At 43.0% G+C, this 21,895-nt stretch overlaps 1 protein-coding gene across 5 annotated transcripts in view; it reads right to left on the bottom strand.

Moving 5' to 3' along the window:
- The window catches only part of TMEM94 (transmembrane protein 94), a 184,495-nt gene that overhangs the window by 77,873 nt on the left and 84,727 nt on the right, over positions 1 to 21,895 (bottom strand). For 4 of the 5 annotated variants that reach the window (XR_011318417.1, XM_069752181.1, XM_069752182.1 and 1 more), the window contains 8 exons: positions 17,796 to 17,912; positions 17,238 to 17,294; positions 17,046 to 17,150; positions 16,344 to 16,508; positions 16,065 to 16,244; positions 14,437 to 14,731; positions 14,097 to 14,270; positions 13,902 to 14,004 (listed from right to left, as the gene is read on the bottom strand). Coding sequence is in view for 4 of the 5 variants with exons in the window: in XM_069752181.1 (XP_069608282.1) it covers positions 13,902 to 14,004; positions 14,097 to 14,270; positions 14,437 to 14,731; positions 16,065 to 16,244; positions 16,344 to 16,508; positions 17,046 to 17,150; positions 17,238 to 17,294; positions 17,796 to 17,912 (1,196 nt within the window). In the remaining variant the exon portion in view is untranslated. The remainder of the gene's footprint in view (positions 1 to 13,901; positions 14,005 to 14,096; positions 14,271 to 14,436; positions 14,732 to 16,064; positions 16,245 to 16,343; positions 16,509 to 17,045; positions 17,151 to 17,237; positions 17,295 to 17,795; positions 17,913 to 21,895) is intronic. The other variant, XM_069752183.1, reaches the window with a different exon arrangement.

The following is a 21,895-nucleotide window of genomic DNA, read 5'->3' as shown; positions in this document are numbered from 1 at the left end:
GACACCACCTTAAGGCTCCTGGGGGGAAAAAACAGGATTTTTGGTTACTTACCGTAAAATCTGTTTCTCGAAGCCTTCATTGGGGGACACAGGGAACCATGGGGTGTCTGCTGCTGCCATTAGAAAGTTGACACTGTGCACAAAAAAAAGTTAGCTCCTCCTCTGCAGTGTACAACCCACCAACTGCCACTATTTTAATCAATTAGTGAGGAAGCAGTAGGAGATGCAACATGGTAGAGAGAAACAAAACAGACAAACTCAAACTGTAAGAATATAGCACAGTAAAAAGTGCTGATAAACAAGGGAGGGTGCTGTGTCCCCTAATGAAGGCTCAGAGAAACAAATTTTACGTTAAGTAACCAAAAATCCTGCTTTCTCTATCACTTCATTGGGGGACAGAGGAAACCATGGGACGTCCCAAAGCAGTCCTTGGGGAGGGAACAGCAGAAACTCCGCTCAGTTTGGAGAGCTCACCACTGCCGCTTGCAAGATCCTTCTACCAAGGCAGGCATCCGCCGAAGCATAGGTATTGACACCGTAAAATTTGGCTAACGTGTGGATGGAGGACCAGGTTGCCACTTTTGCAGAGTTGCAGGGCAGATGCTCTATGGTGCACTGCCCAGGAGGCGCCCACTGCCCAGGTAGAGTGCGCCATAATACCAGGAGGAGGCGCTCTGTGCCTCCAAAGTTGCCGTCTGGATCTAGCGAGCAATTGTAGCCTTGGAGGCCAGCAGGCCTCTACACCCACCCTCCGGAATGACAAAGAGAGAGTCCGTCTTCCTAAAGAGGCGGTCCTAGCCAGGTAGACCCACACCGCCCTTACCAGGTCTAAACTGTTCAGTGACTGCTCCAGAGGATAAGTTAGAGCCGGGTAAAAGGAAGGGAGGACAATGTTCTCATTTAGGTGAAAGGCGGACACCACCTTGGGAAGGAAAGAAGGTAGAGGCTGCAAAACTACCTTGTCCTGGTAAAGAACCAGTAAAGGGAGGCGACAGGAAAGAGCCGCCAGATTCGAGACGCGCCTAATGAAGGTGAAGGCCACAAGAAACACCACCTTCCAAGACAGAAAGGACAGAGAGACCTCTCGGAGTGGTTCAAAGGGAGAACGCCTAAGGGCCTCCAGGACTAGACTGATGTCCCCAGGGTCCACGGGTGTCCGGTATGGGAGCGCAGCATGCGCTACCCTTTGGAGAAAAGTTCTTATCTGAGAACGGGAATATACATTTTTCTCAAAAAGAATAGAAAGTGCTGACACCTGGCCCTTTAGCGAACTAAGAGCAAGACCAGCGTCAAGTCTGGCCTGGAGAAACGGCAGAATGAAAGGGAGGGCAAAGGACATAGACGGGATGTGATTAGACTTACACCAGCTGAAATAGGTCCTCCAAGTCCGATAATAGACCCTGGACAACGACTGCTTCCTAGCCTGGATCATGGTCTGAATGACCCGATCAGAAAACCTGGACAGCCACGTCGTTAAATTGAGCGACCAAAAATTCTGGTGGCAGATCAGTCCTTGGGACAGAAGATCCGGTCTGTCTGGGAGCCTCCAGGGGGCGACCGTGAGAAGATTGATGGTCTCTGTGAACCAAGACCTCCCAATCCAGTGCTATTAGAATGAACGGCACCCCTTCTGCCTTGATCTTCTTTAACAGCCTGGGAAAAAGGGGAAGGGAGGAAACGGATAGGGAAGAGCAAACTGTGACCAGGGTATCGCCAGAGCGTCAGCGCCCACAGCGAGAGGATTGTGGGACCTGGAAACGAACTGTGGAACCTTCCTGTTCAAGCCGGGACGCCATGAGGTCCGCATTCGGAGTTCCCCATCGAGGGCAAATCTGATGGAAGACTTCCTGATGCAGAATCAAACCGCATCGTCCTTCTTCGGCACCACAAATAGGATTGAATAAAAACCTGTGAAACGGTCCCGTTCTGGGAGGGCAACAGTGACTCCTGAACTGAGAAGGGAGGCAGTGGATGCAAAGAAACCCAGAACCAGAGAAGCGTCTCTTGGAGGATGGGATTCGAAGAATTGATCTCGGGGATGCGAAACAAAATCTATTTCTCTATCGATTCATTGGGGGACACAGGAAACCATGCGTGTATGCTGCTGCCACTAGCAGGCTGACACTATGAAAATAAAAAAGTTAGCTCCTCCTCCGCAGTGTACACCCCACCAACCAGGGCCAAGCTGGTCAGTTTCAGTAGCAGGCGGATTCTTTAGGAGTAGGGGAAGGGTGCACAGTCCCCCCGCAGCTCCAGCCGAACACCTCAGAAGGACAGAATCAGGAAAAGGGTAAAACTCGGTCAAAGGAGCGCCGAAAGGAAACTCTGACACCAGAATGGGGTTAAGCCACAACAGGTTTCAACGGAAGTACTGTCTTAATCAGGTGGACATTTATTGGTAACAAAAAGGAGGCAGTATATAAATACAAACCAACCAATCAGAACATTATTAAAATTACATATGCAAATTATTTTAAAAACACAGCCTGTCACAAAATATGGCCATGAACTTGTATTGAACACATTTGGAAACCTATAAGGTGAACACAGTAAGATCCTAAAAAAGTAATATAAACAAAGCAATATAAAAAATAATAAAAATTAATAAATGAATAATAAAAAATAATAAAGAAAAATAAAAAAATAAATAGAAGAAAATAAAATAATGTTTATCTGGTCACTTTTTCTATCATGAGATTGAGTCTCTAGGGGGCCAGTGTGCCGAGCTTAAATATCCAAAACGAATAAAAGAGAGAAAATAGCATATGGACGGCACTGCCCCAACTAAATCCATAATCTTCAGGAAAGCCGGTACTAGAAAGCTATATCATGCCAGCATCAGCCATGGCAAAAAAGATATCGGGTGCAAAACCATGAAATAACATATGTGTCCCAGGTAGCAAAAGAAAAAAGCAGGATGCACTCACCAATCTTCAAAGTAGCAAATTTTATTGAGTCTTCACAATTAAAACTTCATGGCCGGGGGAAAAGAAAAGGAGCTCGTGCGAGCAGAGGAGACGACGGCCGTTTCGCGCGGTCCTTGCGCTTCAACGGGTCTGCAGACCCGTTGAAGCGCAAGGACCGCGCGAAACGGCCGTCGTCTCCCCTGCTCGCACGAGCTCCTTTTCTTCTCCCCCGGCCATGAAGTTTTAATTGTGAAGACTCAATAAAATTTGCTACTTTGAAGATTGGTGAGTGCATCCTGCTTTTTTCTTAAATATCCAAAAGCTTTGTTTGTTTATTAAGCTACTAAAACGGTCTGCCACAGTGTTGGGTATGTGGCTAATGATTGTTAGTTTCAGAGATTTTAGCTTTTTTTGGTGCATCTTTAGAAAATGTTTGGAGAGGCTATGCAAGAGAAAGCCATTTCTAATGTTCTGGCGATGTTTATTCAACCTGGCGTGCAGTTGAGGGTCAGTTTAGCTTAGTGTCAGTAGGAGGTGACCACGGGTCTTTCACTAGACCCATTTCTACTAGACTCCGCCTCTTTCACCTCAGCAACTTTGGCGGACTTTCTCCAGCTGCCAGTGGCCTGCCTCCTCCCCTGTCTCCAGCGGTTAACTTCTCTTCCCAGCAGCTTCGGGCGGGTTTTCTCCCGATCATCGCCGTCATGCTCTGGCGGTTAACCCCGCCCCCGGCAGCCTCATCGAGTTGGCCTTTTTCGGGTAATGCCCCCTGCTCTCTCTCTTCATTGACACGTATTCTGCACGCACATTTCCTTGGTGGCCCCTCCTCTTCCTCCATGTGGTCATCATTTCCGGCATCCGGTCCCGGAAGATGGCACCTTTCTGCAGGGAACTTAACATCTCCTGCAATCGCTCTGTTTGTTCCGACCTCCTGAAAGTAGGCTTCAGTACCTGGTAAGTATCTCTGTTCTGCAGACTGACCTTCTCCTCAGCACATATCTTTCTATCCCCTAACCTTATGGCATTAGTTAGTAAGTCTGCTGTTTATCATGCCTCAATCTGTGGGAGTGCGCTCTCGCCCCCTGCCCCTTTTTCCCTGCTCTTTTCAGGCACTTTCTGGGTTCTTTAATGTAAATGCGGGATCCCTTCTGGTCAGTACTCTCCCCTCTGTCAGGACTGCAGTAGCTCCCCCGTGCCTGCTCCCAGTGTAGGTTTTTCTTCTCGGTCACATTCTGTAGCAGACCTCACCAGGGTGTCGCAGACCATGGTGGCCGTTATTGACAGATGGCCTGTCCTTTCCTTTAGTAGTCACCAGCGAATAGCAGTATTCACCGACAATGCCTTCCAACAGGGGCAGCAAGAGTTACTGGCAGGAGCATAATTCTAGGTCTTCCTCCCGTACTTCCCCTGGCCTCTTCCAGCAAACATATTCTCTCTGATCCTCCAGAGTCTGCCATGGCGGGTGTGGATGTCATGTCTGAGGATTACTTGGACCCGGATTCTGACCGGGCCTGTGTTAGGAAAGACATGGTCCAGAGCCCTATTGTGGCCGTCAACAACACCTATTTTTCTTTCAGGATGCCACCATGGAACCCGCAAAACACTCGTCTCATTTAGATGGTCAAGACCAGCACCTATGGCTCTGTCCCTCATAGGGAACTTGAGGTGGTTTCTTCCAGTGGCACGCCCCCCTTCCTCAATCAGTGGCGTAGAATCTGTGTGAATTTTTTTTTATATGAAGGTCCTCTTCTCACTCCCTATGGTCGCCATCTGCCGGAACCTGGACCAGGAAGGTGGCTTTTTTTTCCTCCAGGCAACTCAGGTGCTCCTCCAGCATCTCCTCGTAGCCCTTCTCGTGATGTCAGCGTTACACTGATCTAGGCAGAGAGGTGAGCTGCTCCTAATCCTTTAGTGAAAAAAAAAAGCCTACCATAAATCGCTCGGAGACAGAGAGTAGAGTTTAGTCTCCCTCTGATCCCAAGCTGACTGTTTTGCCTTAAAGAGAGAGGACAGGACCTGCTTCAAGACAGACTTCATGGCACGGCTTACTACATGGCTGAATGTGAGACTGTTAATCTGCCTTATGCCGCCAGGTATCCAGACCTGTACCACAGTACATAATAGGCTCTATCCTATACCCTTTCTCCAGGGATTTTCCACGGAGCCGATTGCAGCACACCTACCAGGTACAGTATGGTAGATTGGAGCAGTCGTCTTTCCAGTGCATTAGATGTGTCTTGGGCTGATTGCTGCATTACTATACTCAGTACTGCAGTACTATACTCAGGTACTATATTCAGGTGAGTCAGAAGCACTCTCCTTCACGTTCCTCACGTTCGATTGCAGCAGTAATCTATCCGCTATCCAGGAATTAGATGCAGCACCTACCAGATACATCTAGTCGATATCTGCCTCTTTCCAGTGGTTCAGATGTACCCAGGGTTGTTGGCGGAATCGGTCCTGGTCTTCTGTCCCATAGTCAGGTGAGACAGAAGCACTCTCTATCATGTACTTCAGGGTCTTTGGCAGTATCTGCCTCTACTCTCTTTTATTCACCACTCACTGAATCAGAGGTGTCTGGTATGCATCACTTCTGGCTGCAGCAGCGGTGCTAGTCCGCTCGCAGGTGAGTCAGGCTTCTACGTGTCTCGTGGTCATTAACATCTGTGGTCTTTTTCAGTGAGACAGACATTATACCATGTACCACACGGTTGTTCACAGCGGCAGCCTAAGTTGCCAGTTCACTTTCAGGTAGGTCAGACACGCAGGTGTCAAGTACTGGATGGTGTCTTTCAGCCATACACTGTGTCCTGGATGCATTTGCTCCCCAGGTGCCTTTCTTCACTGTATGGCTATTCGAGCCTACCGCTAACTATCCAGTAGGTCAGTTTACAGCGCTGCCATCAGGCTGTCTTTACTATCCAGTGCGTTACACCTACCATAGTTGATTTACCATTGCAGTTTATACATTCTGGCTAATTTTTACTGAGCTAGATCCTATACATGCTATGATTCTCATGACTGTTCACTGTACGATCCTAGAGGCATTTGAGCTATCTCAATACCCGAGCTCTCTATCAGTCTTCTTTCTTACAGACACCGAATAAAGTCTTGAGCACAAGAGTCTATCAGCTCAGGGATTTGATTTCCGAATGTTAAAAATTATTACTGCACAAAAATATTTAATCAAGACTTAACCAGGTGCGTTATTCTTAAAAGAAAATAGTGGTTTATTGAATTATCCACCATTGCAGCAAAAACATAAAAGTAGATGAAACAGTTACGAACAGAGTGTCCATGTGTAAATATCAGTGCTTGTCTTATTACTCATCTTTCCCAAGGTCCTGAATGGTAAAAGTCATCTGTCTGTGTGAAGTTCGAAGGTCATCATGGCTTCCGCCATCAGCTGTTGCTCCTTCCTTGTTGGACGTCCATGGAGAATGAAATGTAGGAAGGGAGGTGACCGTCACACGTGACAAAAGACCCCCACACCCTCCTAAGAGACGTTTATATATGTCCAACGCAGATCACGTGTCCTCTGTATATGGTGATAACTTATACTCTGAGCTACATACACAGAAATAGCTTTTGATAGTGTTAGCAATAAGCAAAGTGCTCAGTACAGGATAAAAATAAGAATAATTAATATTTAACACCGAACATTACAGGAACAAGTTCCCCCTTCTGACAGGAACTGGACCTTACTCTGCACAAGCATCGACCAGGGTACAGAGGCTACTCCAGGCTTGGATCCAATGAAGAGCATGGCGACAGATGTCTTCCTTCGGCAAGAATCATATCCTTATCAGTATTTTCACATTTACATTTTTTCCGTTATTTGCGGTTGGGTTGTGACATACGTAAGTAATCGGGTCCACACACGAGAATTCTCGCACCGTCCCAGATTGTTCAGGATTGACAAGGTTGCCCAGGACGTCATAATGAGGATTGTTCCTTTTGGCAGTCAAGTTTTCTTTTGGATGCTATGTGCTCCTTCCCATGGCCAACCTTTCATGGATTAGACTGGTCACCTCCCACGTGTGCTGTGGCATACTTCAGTTCTTCTATTTGCCTTATGTTCAGAGTAGGGTGGTATCCATCTTTTTATTCGGATTTGACTGCTCATTTACTATTGTGCCTTCCCATGCCGTCTAGACAACTATTTTCATAGTCCCTTATGACCTTTTTCATCCCATTATGCTTGAGTTTAGCTTCCTGATTGATCCGGGCTGCGGAATTGACCATGGCAGTCTACGATCTACCTACGTAGACAGGCAAGGAGTTGTCTCTTCAGACGGTTATTGTTTTCTGAGCAGCTTGTTGATGAAACGGAACCCGCGTCGCTCTGAAGAGATGAGGTTTCCTTCAGTACGATTTCAGTGTTTTGCTCTCCATTAGGTTACAATAGCCTACTTTCAAGTTTTTTTTCTTGTTATATCAATTTAACTGTTCCTGTCCTTTTGTGGCCTGCTAGAGAACCGCGACACGCAAACTCCAGTTCCTCCAGTCAAGGCGTAAATATGATCTATGCAAGGAATCCCCCTTTTCTATGCCTTTTTCTCTCCTCCCTGGGTCCTCCCTGAGCCCAGTTGTCTCTCGACCTCCTTGGTGTTGCTTCTCTGTTTTCCCTTTCAGGGCAACCAGTTCCTCTTTCGTGGTTTCGTTTTTATTTTTCCTATGGGAATTGCACGCTTCCTTGATTCAGAGAGGCTTCCTGGGTGTTTTTGGGATAGCTCGTCTCTGGCGGTAAATTTTTTCCCGCTTTCCTTCTTGTTTTTCTAGCAGTTTTCCCGGATTTCTTAGTAACTGGATAAAGGGACGTCTCAGCGTTCCTTCTGTCGGGAAAAGTTTCTTCGGATGCTCAGATTCCCTGCTTGTGTTCGGACAGTCATCATCGTTTTGTCTTCCTCACTTCTCTCTGCATCTGACTGAATGGCCTCCTCTAACATTCATTCCTGGGTTCCGAATAGCAGCTCTCCTGGCGTTTTTTGCCTGGGTAGTAAGGTCTTCCACATATTACCCACCAAGGACAACATCTGCAAGGAGTTTGTATGTTCTCCCCATGTTTGCGTGGGTTTCCTCCAGGTACTCCGGTCTCCTCCCACTGTGATAGAAATATATATATATATCTTATAGATCTCACTTGCATGTATACTCCTTTAATCATATATACTTACATAAATGCAAATATATATATATATATATATATATATATATATATATATATATATATATATATATATATATATATATATATATATATATATATCTATATACTCAGCTAGTTTATAATCAATTGCTCAACTTAACCACATGAGCTAGGATAGATGGTTCTTGGTACTTTCCAGTATGTTTCAGACACCTAAAAACGGGAAGTTAGGCCACATGTTCTGAAATACTGTCTAAGAATATTGCTGAATAGCAGGACAAGGGTGACAGCTATTTCCAAGAGTGCTAAATCAGCTTGTTGCTAGGTAGACTCTAGTCAGAATATGCCATGTACTCAGTTAAATACATTATGTACTCAGTCAGCCAATGAAATAATAGCTAAATTGTATGTTAATTTACTAACCACCCCCCTTTTTATACGCATCTATAAAACTATGTATCAAAGAATAAACCAGAGATCTGGATGGAATGTTATACTGTCACTTTCGTGTCAGAGTCCATTCTTTCTTGAGCGCTCAACATATCTGATCTGATAATTGGGAACGGACGCAGCACACACAGGGATAGATTCATCCCAAACCAAATTTCCATAACACCACAGTCCAAAGACATACTGATAGGGAATTTAGATTGTGAGCCCCATCGGGGACAGCGATGATAATGTGTGCAAAAACTGTAAAGCACTGCGGAATATGCTAGCGTTATATAAAAATAAAGATTATTATTACTACAGAGACCAGTCTCCGTCCAGCTATTCTCGCCTCTGCTTGTGTTTTTGACTAGTTCTTGTTGTCTTCCCACCCTTGGGTACTGCTTTGGGACGTCCCATAGTTTCCTTTGTCCCACAATGCAGCGATAGGAAAAGTAGATTTGTGTTCTTACCATAAAATCTCTTTCTCAGAGCCTTCATTGGTGACACAACAACCATCCATTTTTTCTAATGATTCCGTTTAGGTTGTTTCTCCTACTGCGTTGATACTAACTGACCAGCTTGGCCCTGGTGGGGTGTACACTGCAGAGGAGGAGCCAACTTATTTTATTTGCATAGTGTCAGCCTTCTAATGGCAGCAGAATACATCCATTGTTTCCTGTGTTCCCCAATGAAGGCTCTGATAAAGATTTTACGGTAAGAACCAAAAATCTACTTTTTGTATATAGAGGATACCGCCTCCCTGACCAATGCGTCCTCCACTAAGGCGAGCCAGACGTCTCTGAAAAAAAAAAAACAGAGATGGCCGCCCAGCCTGGAGGATTCTCTGGGATCTGCAGTGGAGTCATGAAGAGGAAGATCTGCCGGGTCTAGGCCTGGTCGATCTACCTTGCGATTTAAGGGAGTTGTCAGAAGGGGGTGGGTTTAAAGGAAGCCCTTTTCCTATACTGGAGAGTCTGTGGCCTCTCTTGGCTAGAAAAAACCTCCGCCGCAGAGAAACGGAGAAAGGGCCGAAAGGACCGAAACTGACGCTTCAGAGGAGGCAGGCGAGGTTTGGACTGAGCAAGGAGGGAGCTCGTCCCTCCAGTGGCCTTCTTAATAATTTTAATTTTGTTAACTAATTTCAGAATAAACCATACAAAACACACATTTGCATTTGTTATTATCAGGTAAAGCATAAAGTACAGATAATTATATTGCATTATTGAATATGCGAAAAGGTGCGTACTTTATTCATAACAAAAAATATTGTACCTATTATTGATAAAGTATTTCAAGGACAGCAAATTGTGTATGTCAAATCACCGATATCCGGTAAATAACCGATTATATAACATCAACTACAATAACTACTAGTTTGCAGCTTAACCCCTTAAGCCCCAAGGGTGGTTTGCACGTTAATGACCGGGCCAATTTTTACAATTCTGACAACTGTCCCTTTATGAGGTTATAACTCTGGAACGCTTCAACGGATCTTGGCGATTCTGACACTGTTTTCTCGTGACATATCATGTACTTCATGATAGTGGTAAAATTTATTCGATATAACTTGCGTTTATTTGTGAAAACAACGGAAATTAGGCGAAAATTTTTCAATTTTCCAACTTTGAATTTTTATGCCCTTAAATCACAGAGATATGTCATGTAAAATAATTAATAAGTAACATTTCCCACGTGTCTACTTTATATCAGTACAATTTTGGAACCAACATTTTTTTTTGTTAGGGAGTTATAAGGGTTAAAAGTTGACCAGCAATTTCTCATTTTTACAACACCAATACATTTTAGGGACCACATCACATTTGAAGTCATTTTGAGGGGTCTATATGATAGAAAGTAACCAAGTGTGACACCATTCTAAAAACTGCACCCCTCAAGGTGCTCAAAACCACAATCAAGAAGTTTATTAACCCTTCAGGTGTTTTACAGGAATTTTTGGAATGTTTAAATAAAAATTAACATTTCACTTTTTTTCACAAAAAATTTACTTCAGCTCCAATTTGTTTTATTTTCCCAAGGGTAAGAGAAGAAATTGGACCCCAAAAGTTGTTGTGCCATTGGTTCTAAGTACGCCGATACCCCACATGTGGTGGTAAACCACTGTTTGGGCGCATGGCAGAGCTCGGAAGGGAAGGAGCGCCGTTTGACTTTTCAATGCAAAATTGACTGGAATTGACATGGGACGCCATGTTGCGTTTGGAGAGCCCCTGATGTGCCTAAACATTGAAACCCCGAACAAGTGACACCATTTTGGAAAGTAGACCCCCTAAGGAACTTATCTAGATGTGTGGTGAGCACTTTAACCCACCAAGTGCTTCACAGAAGTTTATAATGCAGAGCCATAAAAATAAAAAATCATTTTTTCACAAATGTGATCTTTTCGCCCCAATTTTTTATTTTCCCAAGCGTAAGAGAAGAAATTGGACCCCAAAAGGAGTTGGGCCATTTGTTCTGAGTATGCCTATACCCCAAATGTGGGGGTAAACCACTGTTTGGGCGCACGGAAGAGCACGGAAGGCATAGAGCGCCGTTTGACTTTTCAATGCAAAATTAACTGGAATTGAGATGGGACTCCATGTTGCGTTTGGAGAGCCCCTGATGTGCCTAAACATTGAAACCCCCCACAAGTGACACCATTTTGGAAAGTAAACCCCCTAAGGAACTTATCTAGCTGTGTTTTGAAAGCTTTGAACCCCCAAGTGTTTTACTACAGTTTATAATGCAGAGCCGTGAAAATAAAAATAAAAAAATTTTTCACAAAAATTATTTTTTTAACCCCCGGTTTTGTATTTTCCCAAGGGTAATAGGAGAAATTCGACCCCAAAAGTTATTATCCAATTTGTCCTGAGTACGCTGATACCCCATATGTGGGGGGGAACCACCGTTTGTACGCATGGCAGAGCTCGGAAGTGATGGACCGCCATTTGGAATGCAGACTTAGATGGATTGGTCTGCAGGCGTCACGTTGCATTTGCAAAGCCCCTGATGCACCTAAACAGTAGATACCCCCCAGAAGTGACACCATTTTGGAAACTAGACCCCCCAAGGAACTTATCTAGATGTGTTTTGACAGCTTTGAACCCCCAAGTTTTTCACTACAGTTTATAACGCAGAGACGTGAAAATAAAAATTAATTTTTTTCCCACAAAAATGTTTTTTTAGCCCCCCAAATTTTTATTTTCCCAAGGGTAACAAGAGAAATTCGACCCCAAAAGTTGTTGTCCAATTTGTCTTGAGTATGATGATACCCCATATTTGGGACAGAACCACCGTTTGGGCGCACAGGAGAGCTCGGAAGGGAAGGATCACTGTTTTACTTTTTCAAAGCAGAATTGGCTGGAATTGAGATCGGACGCCATGTCGCGTTTGGAGAGCCCTGATGTGCCTAAACAGTGGAAACCCCCAATTCTAACTGAAACCCTAATCCAAACACACCCCTAACCCTAATCCTAACCATAACCCTAACCACACCCCTAACCCTGACACATCCCTAACCCTAATCCCAACCGTAAATGTAACCCTAACATTAGCCCCAACCCTAACTTTAGACCCAACCCTAACCCTAGCCCTAACCCTAACCCCAACCCTAGCCCCAACCCTAGCCCCAACCCTAACCCTAGCCCCAACCCTAGCCCCAACCCTAACCCTAGCCCTAACCCCAACCCTAGCCCTAACCCTAGCCCCAACCCTAGCCCTAAACCTAACCCTAGCCCTAACCCTAATGGGAAAATGGAAATAAATACATTTTTTTAAAAAAAAAATTATGTTTCCCTAACTAAGGGGGTGATGAAGGGGGGTTTGATTTACTTTTATAGCGGGTTTTCTAGCGGATTTTTATGATTGGCAGCCGTCACACACTGAAAGACGCTTTTATTGGAAAAAATATTTTTTGCATTACCACATTTTGAGACCTATAATTTTTCCATATTTTGGTCCACAGAGTCATGTGAGGTCTTGTTTTTTGCGGGACGAGTTGACGTTTTTATTGGTAACATTTTCGGGCACGTGACATTTTTAGATCGCTTTTTATTACGATTTTTGTGAGGCAGAATGACCAAAAACCAGCTATTCATGAATTTCTTTTGTGGGGGGGCGTTTATACCGTTCCGCGTTTGGTAAAATGGATAAAGCAGTTTTATTCTTCGGGTCAGTACGTTTACAGCGATACCTTATTTATATCATTTTTTTATGTTTTGGCGTAAAAAATACGATAAAAACTATTTTATAGAAAAAATAATTATTTTTGCATCGCTTTATTCTGAGGACTAACTTTTTTATATTTTCGCTGATGATGCTGTATGAGTATGACGGCTCGTTTTTTGCGGGACAAGATGACGTTTTCGGCGGTACCATGGTTATTTATATCCGTCTTTTTGATCGCGTGTTATTCCACTTTTTGTTCGGCGGTATGATAATAAAGCGTTGTTTTTTGCCTTTTTTTTTTACGGTGTTCACTGAAGGGGTTAATTAGTGGGACAGTTTTATAGGTCGGGTTGTTACGGACACGGCGATACTAAATGTGTACATTTATTGTTTGTTTTTTTATTTAGATAAAGAAATGTATTTATGGGAATATATTTTTTTTTCTTTATTTAGGAATTTTTTTTTAATTTTTTTTTTTTTCTTTTTTACACATCCCCAAATTTTTTTTTTTACTTTTTTACGTTGTCCCAGGGGGGACGTCACTGTATAGTGACATATCGCTGATCTGACAGGCGAGGGACGTGACCAGACACCGGGAATGTAAGTATGTAGTGTTTGTTTTTTTACATTTACAATGGTAACCAGGGTAAACATCGGGTTACTAAGCGCGGCCCTGCACTTAGTAACCTGATGTTTACCCTGGTTACCGGGGACTTCAGGATCGTTGGTCGCTGGAGAGCTGTCTGTGTGACAGCTCTCCAGCGACCAAACAGCGACGCTGCAGCGATCGACATCGTTGTCGGTATAGCTGCAGCGTCGCTTAGTGTGACGGTACCTTTACTCCTGGAGATAGCAGATCACAGGGCAGTCACCCACAAAATGGCACTGCCTTGTGATGCTACTCTTCTTTCTGCCCCAGGGATACTAGACCATCCAAAAGGGGAGGGAAATGGTGATGTCAGTAGTTACTGCCCCAATTTTGCTGCTAACAGTAAAGCTGGTAAGTCTTACAGTACCTATAGCTGCTTGAGGTTTAAAAACGGAAAATGCTCCCACTCGTGGTACATATATATATTTGTAAGAAAATATACAATATTTTTCATATAGAAATGTTTGCAAGCAGTGCAAAAATTGCATTAATACATTTTAATTACTATTTTAAGCTCAATTTCACACAAAAAAAACTACAAGAAAACTGGTGGCACCTTTCCTTTAAGGTTCCTGGGGAAAAAAAACAATGTTATGTATTGTACCTGTCCGACCCAGAGAGGGGATAAATATCAGCTCCGTCCCAAAAATCTGTACAGGCTTCAAGGATAATGTCAGCTGTTCCATGGGACAGCATCTGCTCTGTGTCTGAGAGGGAAAGAAGGAAGACAATAAGGTGGAATGCAGGTATAGGTACATTTATGAGACTTGACACTGAGGAGAAGAAAAAAAGTACATACTAGTAGTTACATCTCGGACAAAAAGGCTGATCATGTGACTAAGTGGTGGTTTACGTTTGGCACCAGTTGGAATCTTGGAAAGTAAAGTCTCCTTTACGGGCTCCTCACTTGGAAGGTGATAGAGAGCAACATGATTTTGTAGTTTAAAAAGGTCCTTAGCTCCTGGGATGAAACCTAAATATAAAGAAGAAAGAGGCAGTTATCAATTGAGGAGTTGAAAATTTCAAAAACTTAAAAAAAAAAATAAAATAAAAAATCAGTGGAAAAAAATGAGCACAAGAGAAAAACGATACAGGACAAGACAGAGAATAAGCAAGCAAACATTATCATTGATCAGTACCTATGAGTCTTGAAAAGTCACAAAGTCCCCAAGGAATGTGTCCAGGTAGCACAGAGCTATGGGTTTCTTGCAAAGCTATATGGCGCAGATGATCTGAAAAGCGGGAAAGTGTTGTGCTCACCCCTGGATTACATAGGTTCAGCAACACATTAAGACCTAAGGGTTTTAAAGAGCTAAGATGGAGCTGCCAGTTGGCCTCATCAAATTGAATACTTTGAGGGTTTTGTTGATCTTGAGACAGCCGAAGCATTTCTAAGTGACAGTCACAAACATAATCATCAACCTCGCAGCTTAACTGTAGAAAAAAAAAGATAATGACAAAACCATAAAAAAGTGAAAGTGTTCACTTCAATTAAAATAGAGATTATAAACTCATAAATCAGATCATTGTTGCTCATAACAGGTCATAGTTTAAAGGGTGTATTAGAAAACAACTTTCCATCAATGGTAAGGAAAAAGATAAGAAACCTTGCAATACCGTACATATATTCGAGCATAGGCCAACCCGAGTATAAGCCGAGGCAGCTAATTTTGCTATAAAAACCTGGGAAAATGTATTGACTTGAGTATAAGCCGGGTATGCATTGTCCCATCATCCTTATCCTGGTATGCATGGCTCCTCATCTTCATCCTTGTCTGCATGGCTCCCCATCCCTGTCCTTGTCTGCATGGCTCCTTATCCCCATCCTTGTATGCATGGCTCCTTATCCCCTATCCTTGTATGCGTGGCTCCCTATCCATGTCCTTGTATGCATGGTTCCTCATCCCTACAAAAAAAAAAAATCCTCCTTTATGGTACCTTCCCTGTGCGCCCTCACAACATCTCATTCCGGTGCCAGCAGCTCTTCCAGCTGAACAATCACGTGTTCCCACTCATTAAGGTCATGAACATTCACCTCTCTCCACACCTATGGGAGTGGAGAGAGTTGAATATTCATTACATTAATGAACGGGTACCCGTGACAGCCCGGCTGCTGCTGGAAGCTGGCGACTGCGGGTGTAACTGTGCATGCTACAAGAGAAAATGAATATTCATTGCCAGTGCAGTGAATATTAATTTCTCTTTAGCAGCGGGCACAGGCTTTAGCAGCAGCCTTCTGCCTCCTGTGACCCTCTGCTCCGCCCCTCCTTATCTCCCGCCAGCTTCTGGGACAAGGACTCGTGTATAAGCCGGGGAGGTTATTTCAGCACAAAAAATTGTGCTGAAAAACTCGGCTAATACATGAGTATATACAGCAACTCCTAAAGGAAAATGCCTTGTTCCCCACTAATCAGGCCTGCAGTAATGCTATGCCAGGAGACTAACTAAGGTCACCCACATATAACACAAGGAGAAAGGAGGATCCTACTCCCCTAACTCTCTGCAGCACAACCCTAAGCACAGCAGCATTTAAGAAATTAGAAAGCAGTAGTGAGCAGTGTACTGTAGCTGTTAATCCAGCACATGCGCCTCTCTCACTTCAGTTGCCTTTTCTTTTTTTTACAGGACAGAATAGTATACTATGCTATACTACAAAGAAACCGTAAGGTAAAACAGTAATAGATGTATGAACAGAGTTATTCTTCTGCGTATGAAGAGTGTGATTGGAAATGATAGCTCATTATACTTTAGCAAACATTTTATATACCTGACCACCAGTGTCCTGGCTGAAGCTCACATTAGAGCCTGATGCATGTTTGTTCCGACTATGAGGTTTTCTCTGAGTTTCAGAAGGTCTAGCGACATCATTGTGGCGCTCCGTAGTATCCTGCTCGTTTACTAGCTGTAGGATATTGGTCTCTGCTAATAGTGCCACCATCTCTTGAGGCTGCAGAGAAAACAGATAGGAAAGACATTCCAGGAAATGCTAAATTCAAGGAAATGATTAGAATGATGTGATGCACAAAAAACTAGATTTGACCATCACCTCATCTTCCAAATCGGTCTGGCAGTAGGAACGTAAGGATAATTGATCAGTGAGATCGTCGTGTCTATCAGTGGTCTGATCTACTCGTCCACTAAAAAACAGAACAGTCTCAGGACTGGGATTTGGCCAGGAAAGGACTCCCTGTTTGTCCACACAGCAAATAACCTTTTAAAAGAGCACAGGTTACATTACTCAAGAAAACATCCTCAGATTTATAGAACTTAACCAAATATAATCAACCTACACATGAAAACAAACAAACAGAAGCATTTTGTTCATAAATATATAATAATATCAAAGCTATTCAGGCCCCTTTCGAGCTCTTAAAAAACTTAGCACAACAATGTCCTCTGGCAGAAGGTTGAGCAGTCTAACTGCTCTTAGTGTAAAGAATCCTCATCTGTGTTAGGGGAAAAAAAAATCACTCCTCTAGATATAAAAAAAAACCCTCATTTTTATAATTTTAGTCTTCAGAGAAGTTTTTATGTGAATTAAATTGTCTAAAAGCTTTATAATTATCACAAGTTACCATACCTGACATTTTTAGTGGGACCTAAAGTCCATTTACTGAAAGAGGGAAATTTGGCAGCTGCCTCTGCTAAGCATTCATGTGTATGCGAAAGTCAGGAGAGATTGATATTGGTATACTCACTATACTCAATGAGCTTATAATGTTTCACTATACCAATCCATTGTACTCACCGTGACAGATCCTAGACCATGCAACAAACGAGAAGTATATGCCAGAGTCTCACACGTCCCCCTAACAACATGTAGAAAGTGAGAACATACAGAGCGCAGCATCTCCTATTAAATAAGCACATAATGTCATTTTTATAAAAACACAGCACAGAAGAGGGGAACTGTACATCAGCTAATCCTCTACATACAGACCTGTGTTGAAGCAACCTCTGTATAACTGCTAAGAGTATCCTCTGAAAACTTTGCAACCTAAGAAAAATAAAGGCAAACAACTGCTTAAAAAAAGGACACATAACTAGTATACAATTTGTTTATCCTCTTAACACAAAACCGGCTCTAGAAATCTCCCTATCAGTTTTCACATAAATGCGGCAGAAGTTAATCAACTATGAAGAGGCAAAAACTTTTTTAGTGCTTGTTCGCGCTACATGAATCGCGGCATTAAATGACAGCCAACAGGCTACATGTTTGCCGATAGCCTGTCTAAACCGACGATGCACACGGAACGAGCAAAAACAGATCGTTCTGTGTGCATAGGTTGTCATTGTTCTTGATAACATGGGTCCCATTTGCACAGGAAAACGTGCTGCCACCAACTTTTTTTTTAAAGTTTAAAAATCGTTTCTTCAGATAAGCAAGAGCTTACCGTAGTTCCTTTGTCATACGGTCAGCAGTCTGTTTATGCTGCAAGATTATTGTGAACCAGTGCTCTTATCTTTTTTGGCACAGGTTATTTTAAAGAACTCTCACCAGAGAAGTTGGATACTTTCGGCTCATTTGGGCCAGCACACGAGCTTCACATAAGGCCGTTACCAAAATCCACATGACAGGGAAAAGAAGAGGAAGAACTGGCAGCACAGCATTGACCTATATGCAAAAAAAAAAAAAAAGGACAGTTCAGTTCTTACTGGGTACACATAGATACAGGAGAGGCAGTCATTAAAATTTGACTTGTACGGATGATATAGCATCCATATTTATGTTCTATCAGCTTGTAATTGATTTTAGCAACTTGTGAGAGAAGTGCTGAAATTGGTGAATTGCAGCAAATCTTCCACCTTCCCCTATGGCTATAAACATTTTTTCTTTGGTCTAATCATTAAAGGGTATGGGATAGTGAAAGAGCTTGCTACTTCCCAGGTATTCCCAGTATCATCATAAAAAGCAAATTAAGTTAAGCAGAATTATATATTGGTTTGTAGGAAAAGATTTCATATAACTTAGATTTTATTCATTTAAAGGGGTTGTCTGGTCCAAATCGATAAGTCTGCAGTCAAGCTGTGTAACTACAGACTTATAAATTCCCCCTGCGCACACACTGCACTGCAGAGATTCGGTGGTTTATGAGCTGGAACCGGAGGGTATGAATGTATGCATTATACATATTCCTGGCCAGAATCCGACTAGTGGGCACAGCCTCGCTCAACACAAGCCTATGGAGTGAGGCTGCGCCCACTAGTCGGGTGTGTATAATGCATTCATACCCTTCAGTCCCTGCGCAGAAACCCAGAAAAATCCCAGCAGCGTACAGTGCACGCACTGGGAGGGATTCATAAGCCTGCAGTCACAAAGAGTGACGGCAGACTTATCATTTTGGACTGGACACCCCCTTTAAATCTCTGCTCAATGCAGACTTTACGGTACAAGGGGCATTCCTATCAGTGATTGACAGACATCTCTGTATGCACACTTATAAAAGGAAAGCTGTCAGTCACTCAGAAGACCTCCCTTTTGTCTGAAAAGCCCAAAATAGGCAGAGAATTCAGCAAACAAAAACAAGGGTTACTGAACAATTTCCCACAAACTTTTATACTAATCTTCTTTAGCTCCATACCATTCTACAGGCAGATGGGGATGAAATTACAATGTGACAGTTTCCCTTTAAACTGAAGAGCACTTATAATGTTGTACAACCCTATAATTGAAGTAAGATCAGTTCCATAAACAAAAAACACAAGACACCAATGTCTCCTACTGTATCAAGCAGTTCAAGGTGATGATGAACCAAACAATGACATAGTATTAAAAAAACAGAGAAACTATCTTCATTCATATTGAAAACGACTTATCATGAAACTACAACGTGGCCATAAGGGTTAATTTAGTGAGCGTAAAGAGCTCCGACTGTGAAAAGTTGCTGAAATGGGAGTTCAAGGGAGGTACATTCCTTAGCTGTGTAATAAAAGAATAATCTTATAAGGATAATGAACCAGCACTGGATATTTTATTGTGGTAAGGAGAACGCGATTTGTTCAGAATCCTGACCCCTGGCCAATACAATGTCGCACCAACATCTGAGGCAGGATAACACAATGCTATACTGCACAGGATTATAGCAGCATCTGTACATTGAATAAACTCATTTTAAACTGGGTAATATTCAGTGCTTTTGTTTTTTTCAAAGCTATATTTTTTTTATTTTTCAGCCTACAAAGCCATATTAGGGCTTGTTTTTTTTTGCAGGACGAGTTGCAGTTTTGAATGACACCACTGATTTTACTATTCAATGTACAGGAAAACAGGAAAAACAAATTCTGGTTATTGATTTAGAGATATTCCAATGTTTGTAAATACATAGCTTACAGGTTGATTCCATGGACCTCAGCCACTATAATATGACAGAGTATGGATAGGATTTGCAGGTGCTTCTCACAAAATTAGAATATCATCAAAAAGTTAATTTATTTCAGTTCTTCAATACAAAAAGTGAAACTCATTATATAGAGTCATGACTAACAGTGATCTATTTCAAGTGTTTATTTCTGTTAATGTTGATGATTATGGCTTTCAGCCAATGGAAACCCAAAAGTCGTTAGCTCAGTAAATTAGAATAACTAAACCCTTCATGACCAGAGCTTTTTCATTTTTCACTCCCCTCCTTCCCAGAGACATATCTTGTTTATTTTTCCATCAATTATTTTGATGCGGGACGAGTTGTACTTTTGAACGACACCATTGGTTTTACCATGCCGTGTACTAGAAAACGGTGCAAGTATTCCGGCCCGATGGAACGGAAGCGCGATGTAAATGCCGCTGTCAGAGTTTTAACTAGTTAATAGGCACGGGTGGATCGCGATTCTACCCACGCCTATTGCGGGCACATGTCAGCTGTTCAAAACAGCTGACATTTCCTGGCTTTGAGGTGGGCTCACCGCTGGATACTGACATCGGCGTATTAGTACGTCTGATGTCAGTAAGGCTACGTTCACATTAGCGTTACGCGACGCGCCCCTATGTTTGACGCGCCCCTATGTTTAACATAGGGGACGCGTGCGTTTTTTTGTTAGCGTTTTCCGACATGTGCGTCGTTTTCGACGCTAGCGTCGGACGCACGAAAATGCAACAAGTTGCATTTTTCGTGCGTCCGATTTTTGTCAAAAAACGACGCACGCGTCGCAAAACGCAGCGTTTTTGCGCGCGTTTTTGGTGAGTCGCGCGTTGCGTCGCCGACGCACCGGCGCGCAACGCTAATGTGAACGTAGCCTAACGGGTTGACAAAAAAACACCTGCAAAGGTTTCCTAAGCATTTAAAACGTTAACTTAGTCTGTTTCAGTAGGCTCCACAATCATGGGGAAGACTGCTGACTTGACAGATGTCCATAAGGCAGTTATTGACACACTCCACAAGGAAGGTAAGCCACAAAAGGTCATTGCTAAAGAAGCTGGCTGTTCACAGAGTGCTGTATCCAAGCATATTTATGGCAAGTTGAGTGGATGGAAAAAGTGTGGTAGAAAACCGTGCACAAGAAATCGGGATAACTGCAGCCTTGAAAGGATAGTTAAGAAAAGGCAATTCAAACATTTGGGGGAGATTCACAAGGAGTGGACTGCTGTTGGAGTTATTGCCTCAAGAGCCACCACACACAAACGTATCGAGGACAAGGGCTACAGGTGTCACATTCCTTGTGTCAAGCTGCACATGACCAATAGAAAACGCAAGAAGCGTCTTACCTGGGCCAAAGAGAAAAAGAACTTGACTGTTGCTCAGTGCTCCAAGGTGTTGTTTTCAGATGAAAGCAAATTTTGCATTTAATTTGGAAATCAAGGTCCCAGAGTCTGGAGGAAGAGTGGACAGGCCACAATCCAAGATGCTCAAGGTCTAGTGTGAAGTTTCCACAATCAGTGATGGTTTTGGGAGCCATGTCATTTGCTGGTGTAGCGCCACTGTGTTTTATCAAGACCAAAGTCAGTGCAGGAAATTTTAGAGCACTTCTTGCTTCCCTCTGCTGACAAGCTTTTTGGAGATGGAAATTTCATTCTCCAGCAGGACTTGGCACCTATGCACACTGCCAAAAGTACCAATCTTTGGGAGCACGGACCCGCTGTGTCCAGGCGTATAAAGTTAAAAAAAGCGATTAAGGGAGCTTAGTCTCCAGAAACGTGTTGAGATTCTTACCCATATGGTTCGTGCTGAAGTCTGTATCCTCCATGTTTAAAGTTTGTGAATAAAGAAAACTCTTTTTTACGGATTCGGTGAAGCTGGACATTCCTTTCTTTTTTTGACTTTATACGCCTGGACACAGCGGGTCCGTGCTCCCGAAGATTGGTTTATGCATCACGGGTGAGCTGGCTTATTTTTCTTATTCAAAAGTATCAATACCTAATTTAAAAACAACAGTATCACTGTGCTTGATTGGCCAACAAACTATATCTATGGGGTATTGTCAAGAGGAAGATAAGACACAAGACTCAACAATGCAGACGAGCTGAAGGCTGCTATGAAAGCAACCTGGGCTTCCATAACACCTCCGCAGTGCCACAGGCTGATCGCTTCCATGCCATGCCGCATTGATGCAGTAATTGATGCAACAGGAGCCCCAACCAAGTATTGAGTGCATTTACTGAACATA

Source organism: Ranitomeya imitator, chromosome 2 (genome assembly GCF_032444005.1).
Source record: "Ranitomeya imitator isolate aRanImi1 chromosome 2, aRanImi1.pri, whole genome shotgun sequence".
Classification (NCBI taxonomy): domain Eukaryota; kingdom Metazoa; phylum Chordata; class Amphibia; order Anura; family Dendrobatidae; genus Ranitomeya; species Ranitomeya imitator.
Note: the sequence above shows the minus strand (reverse complement) of the source record. Positions and strands in the feature narration are given on the sequence as shown.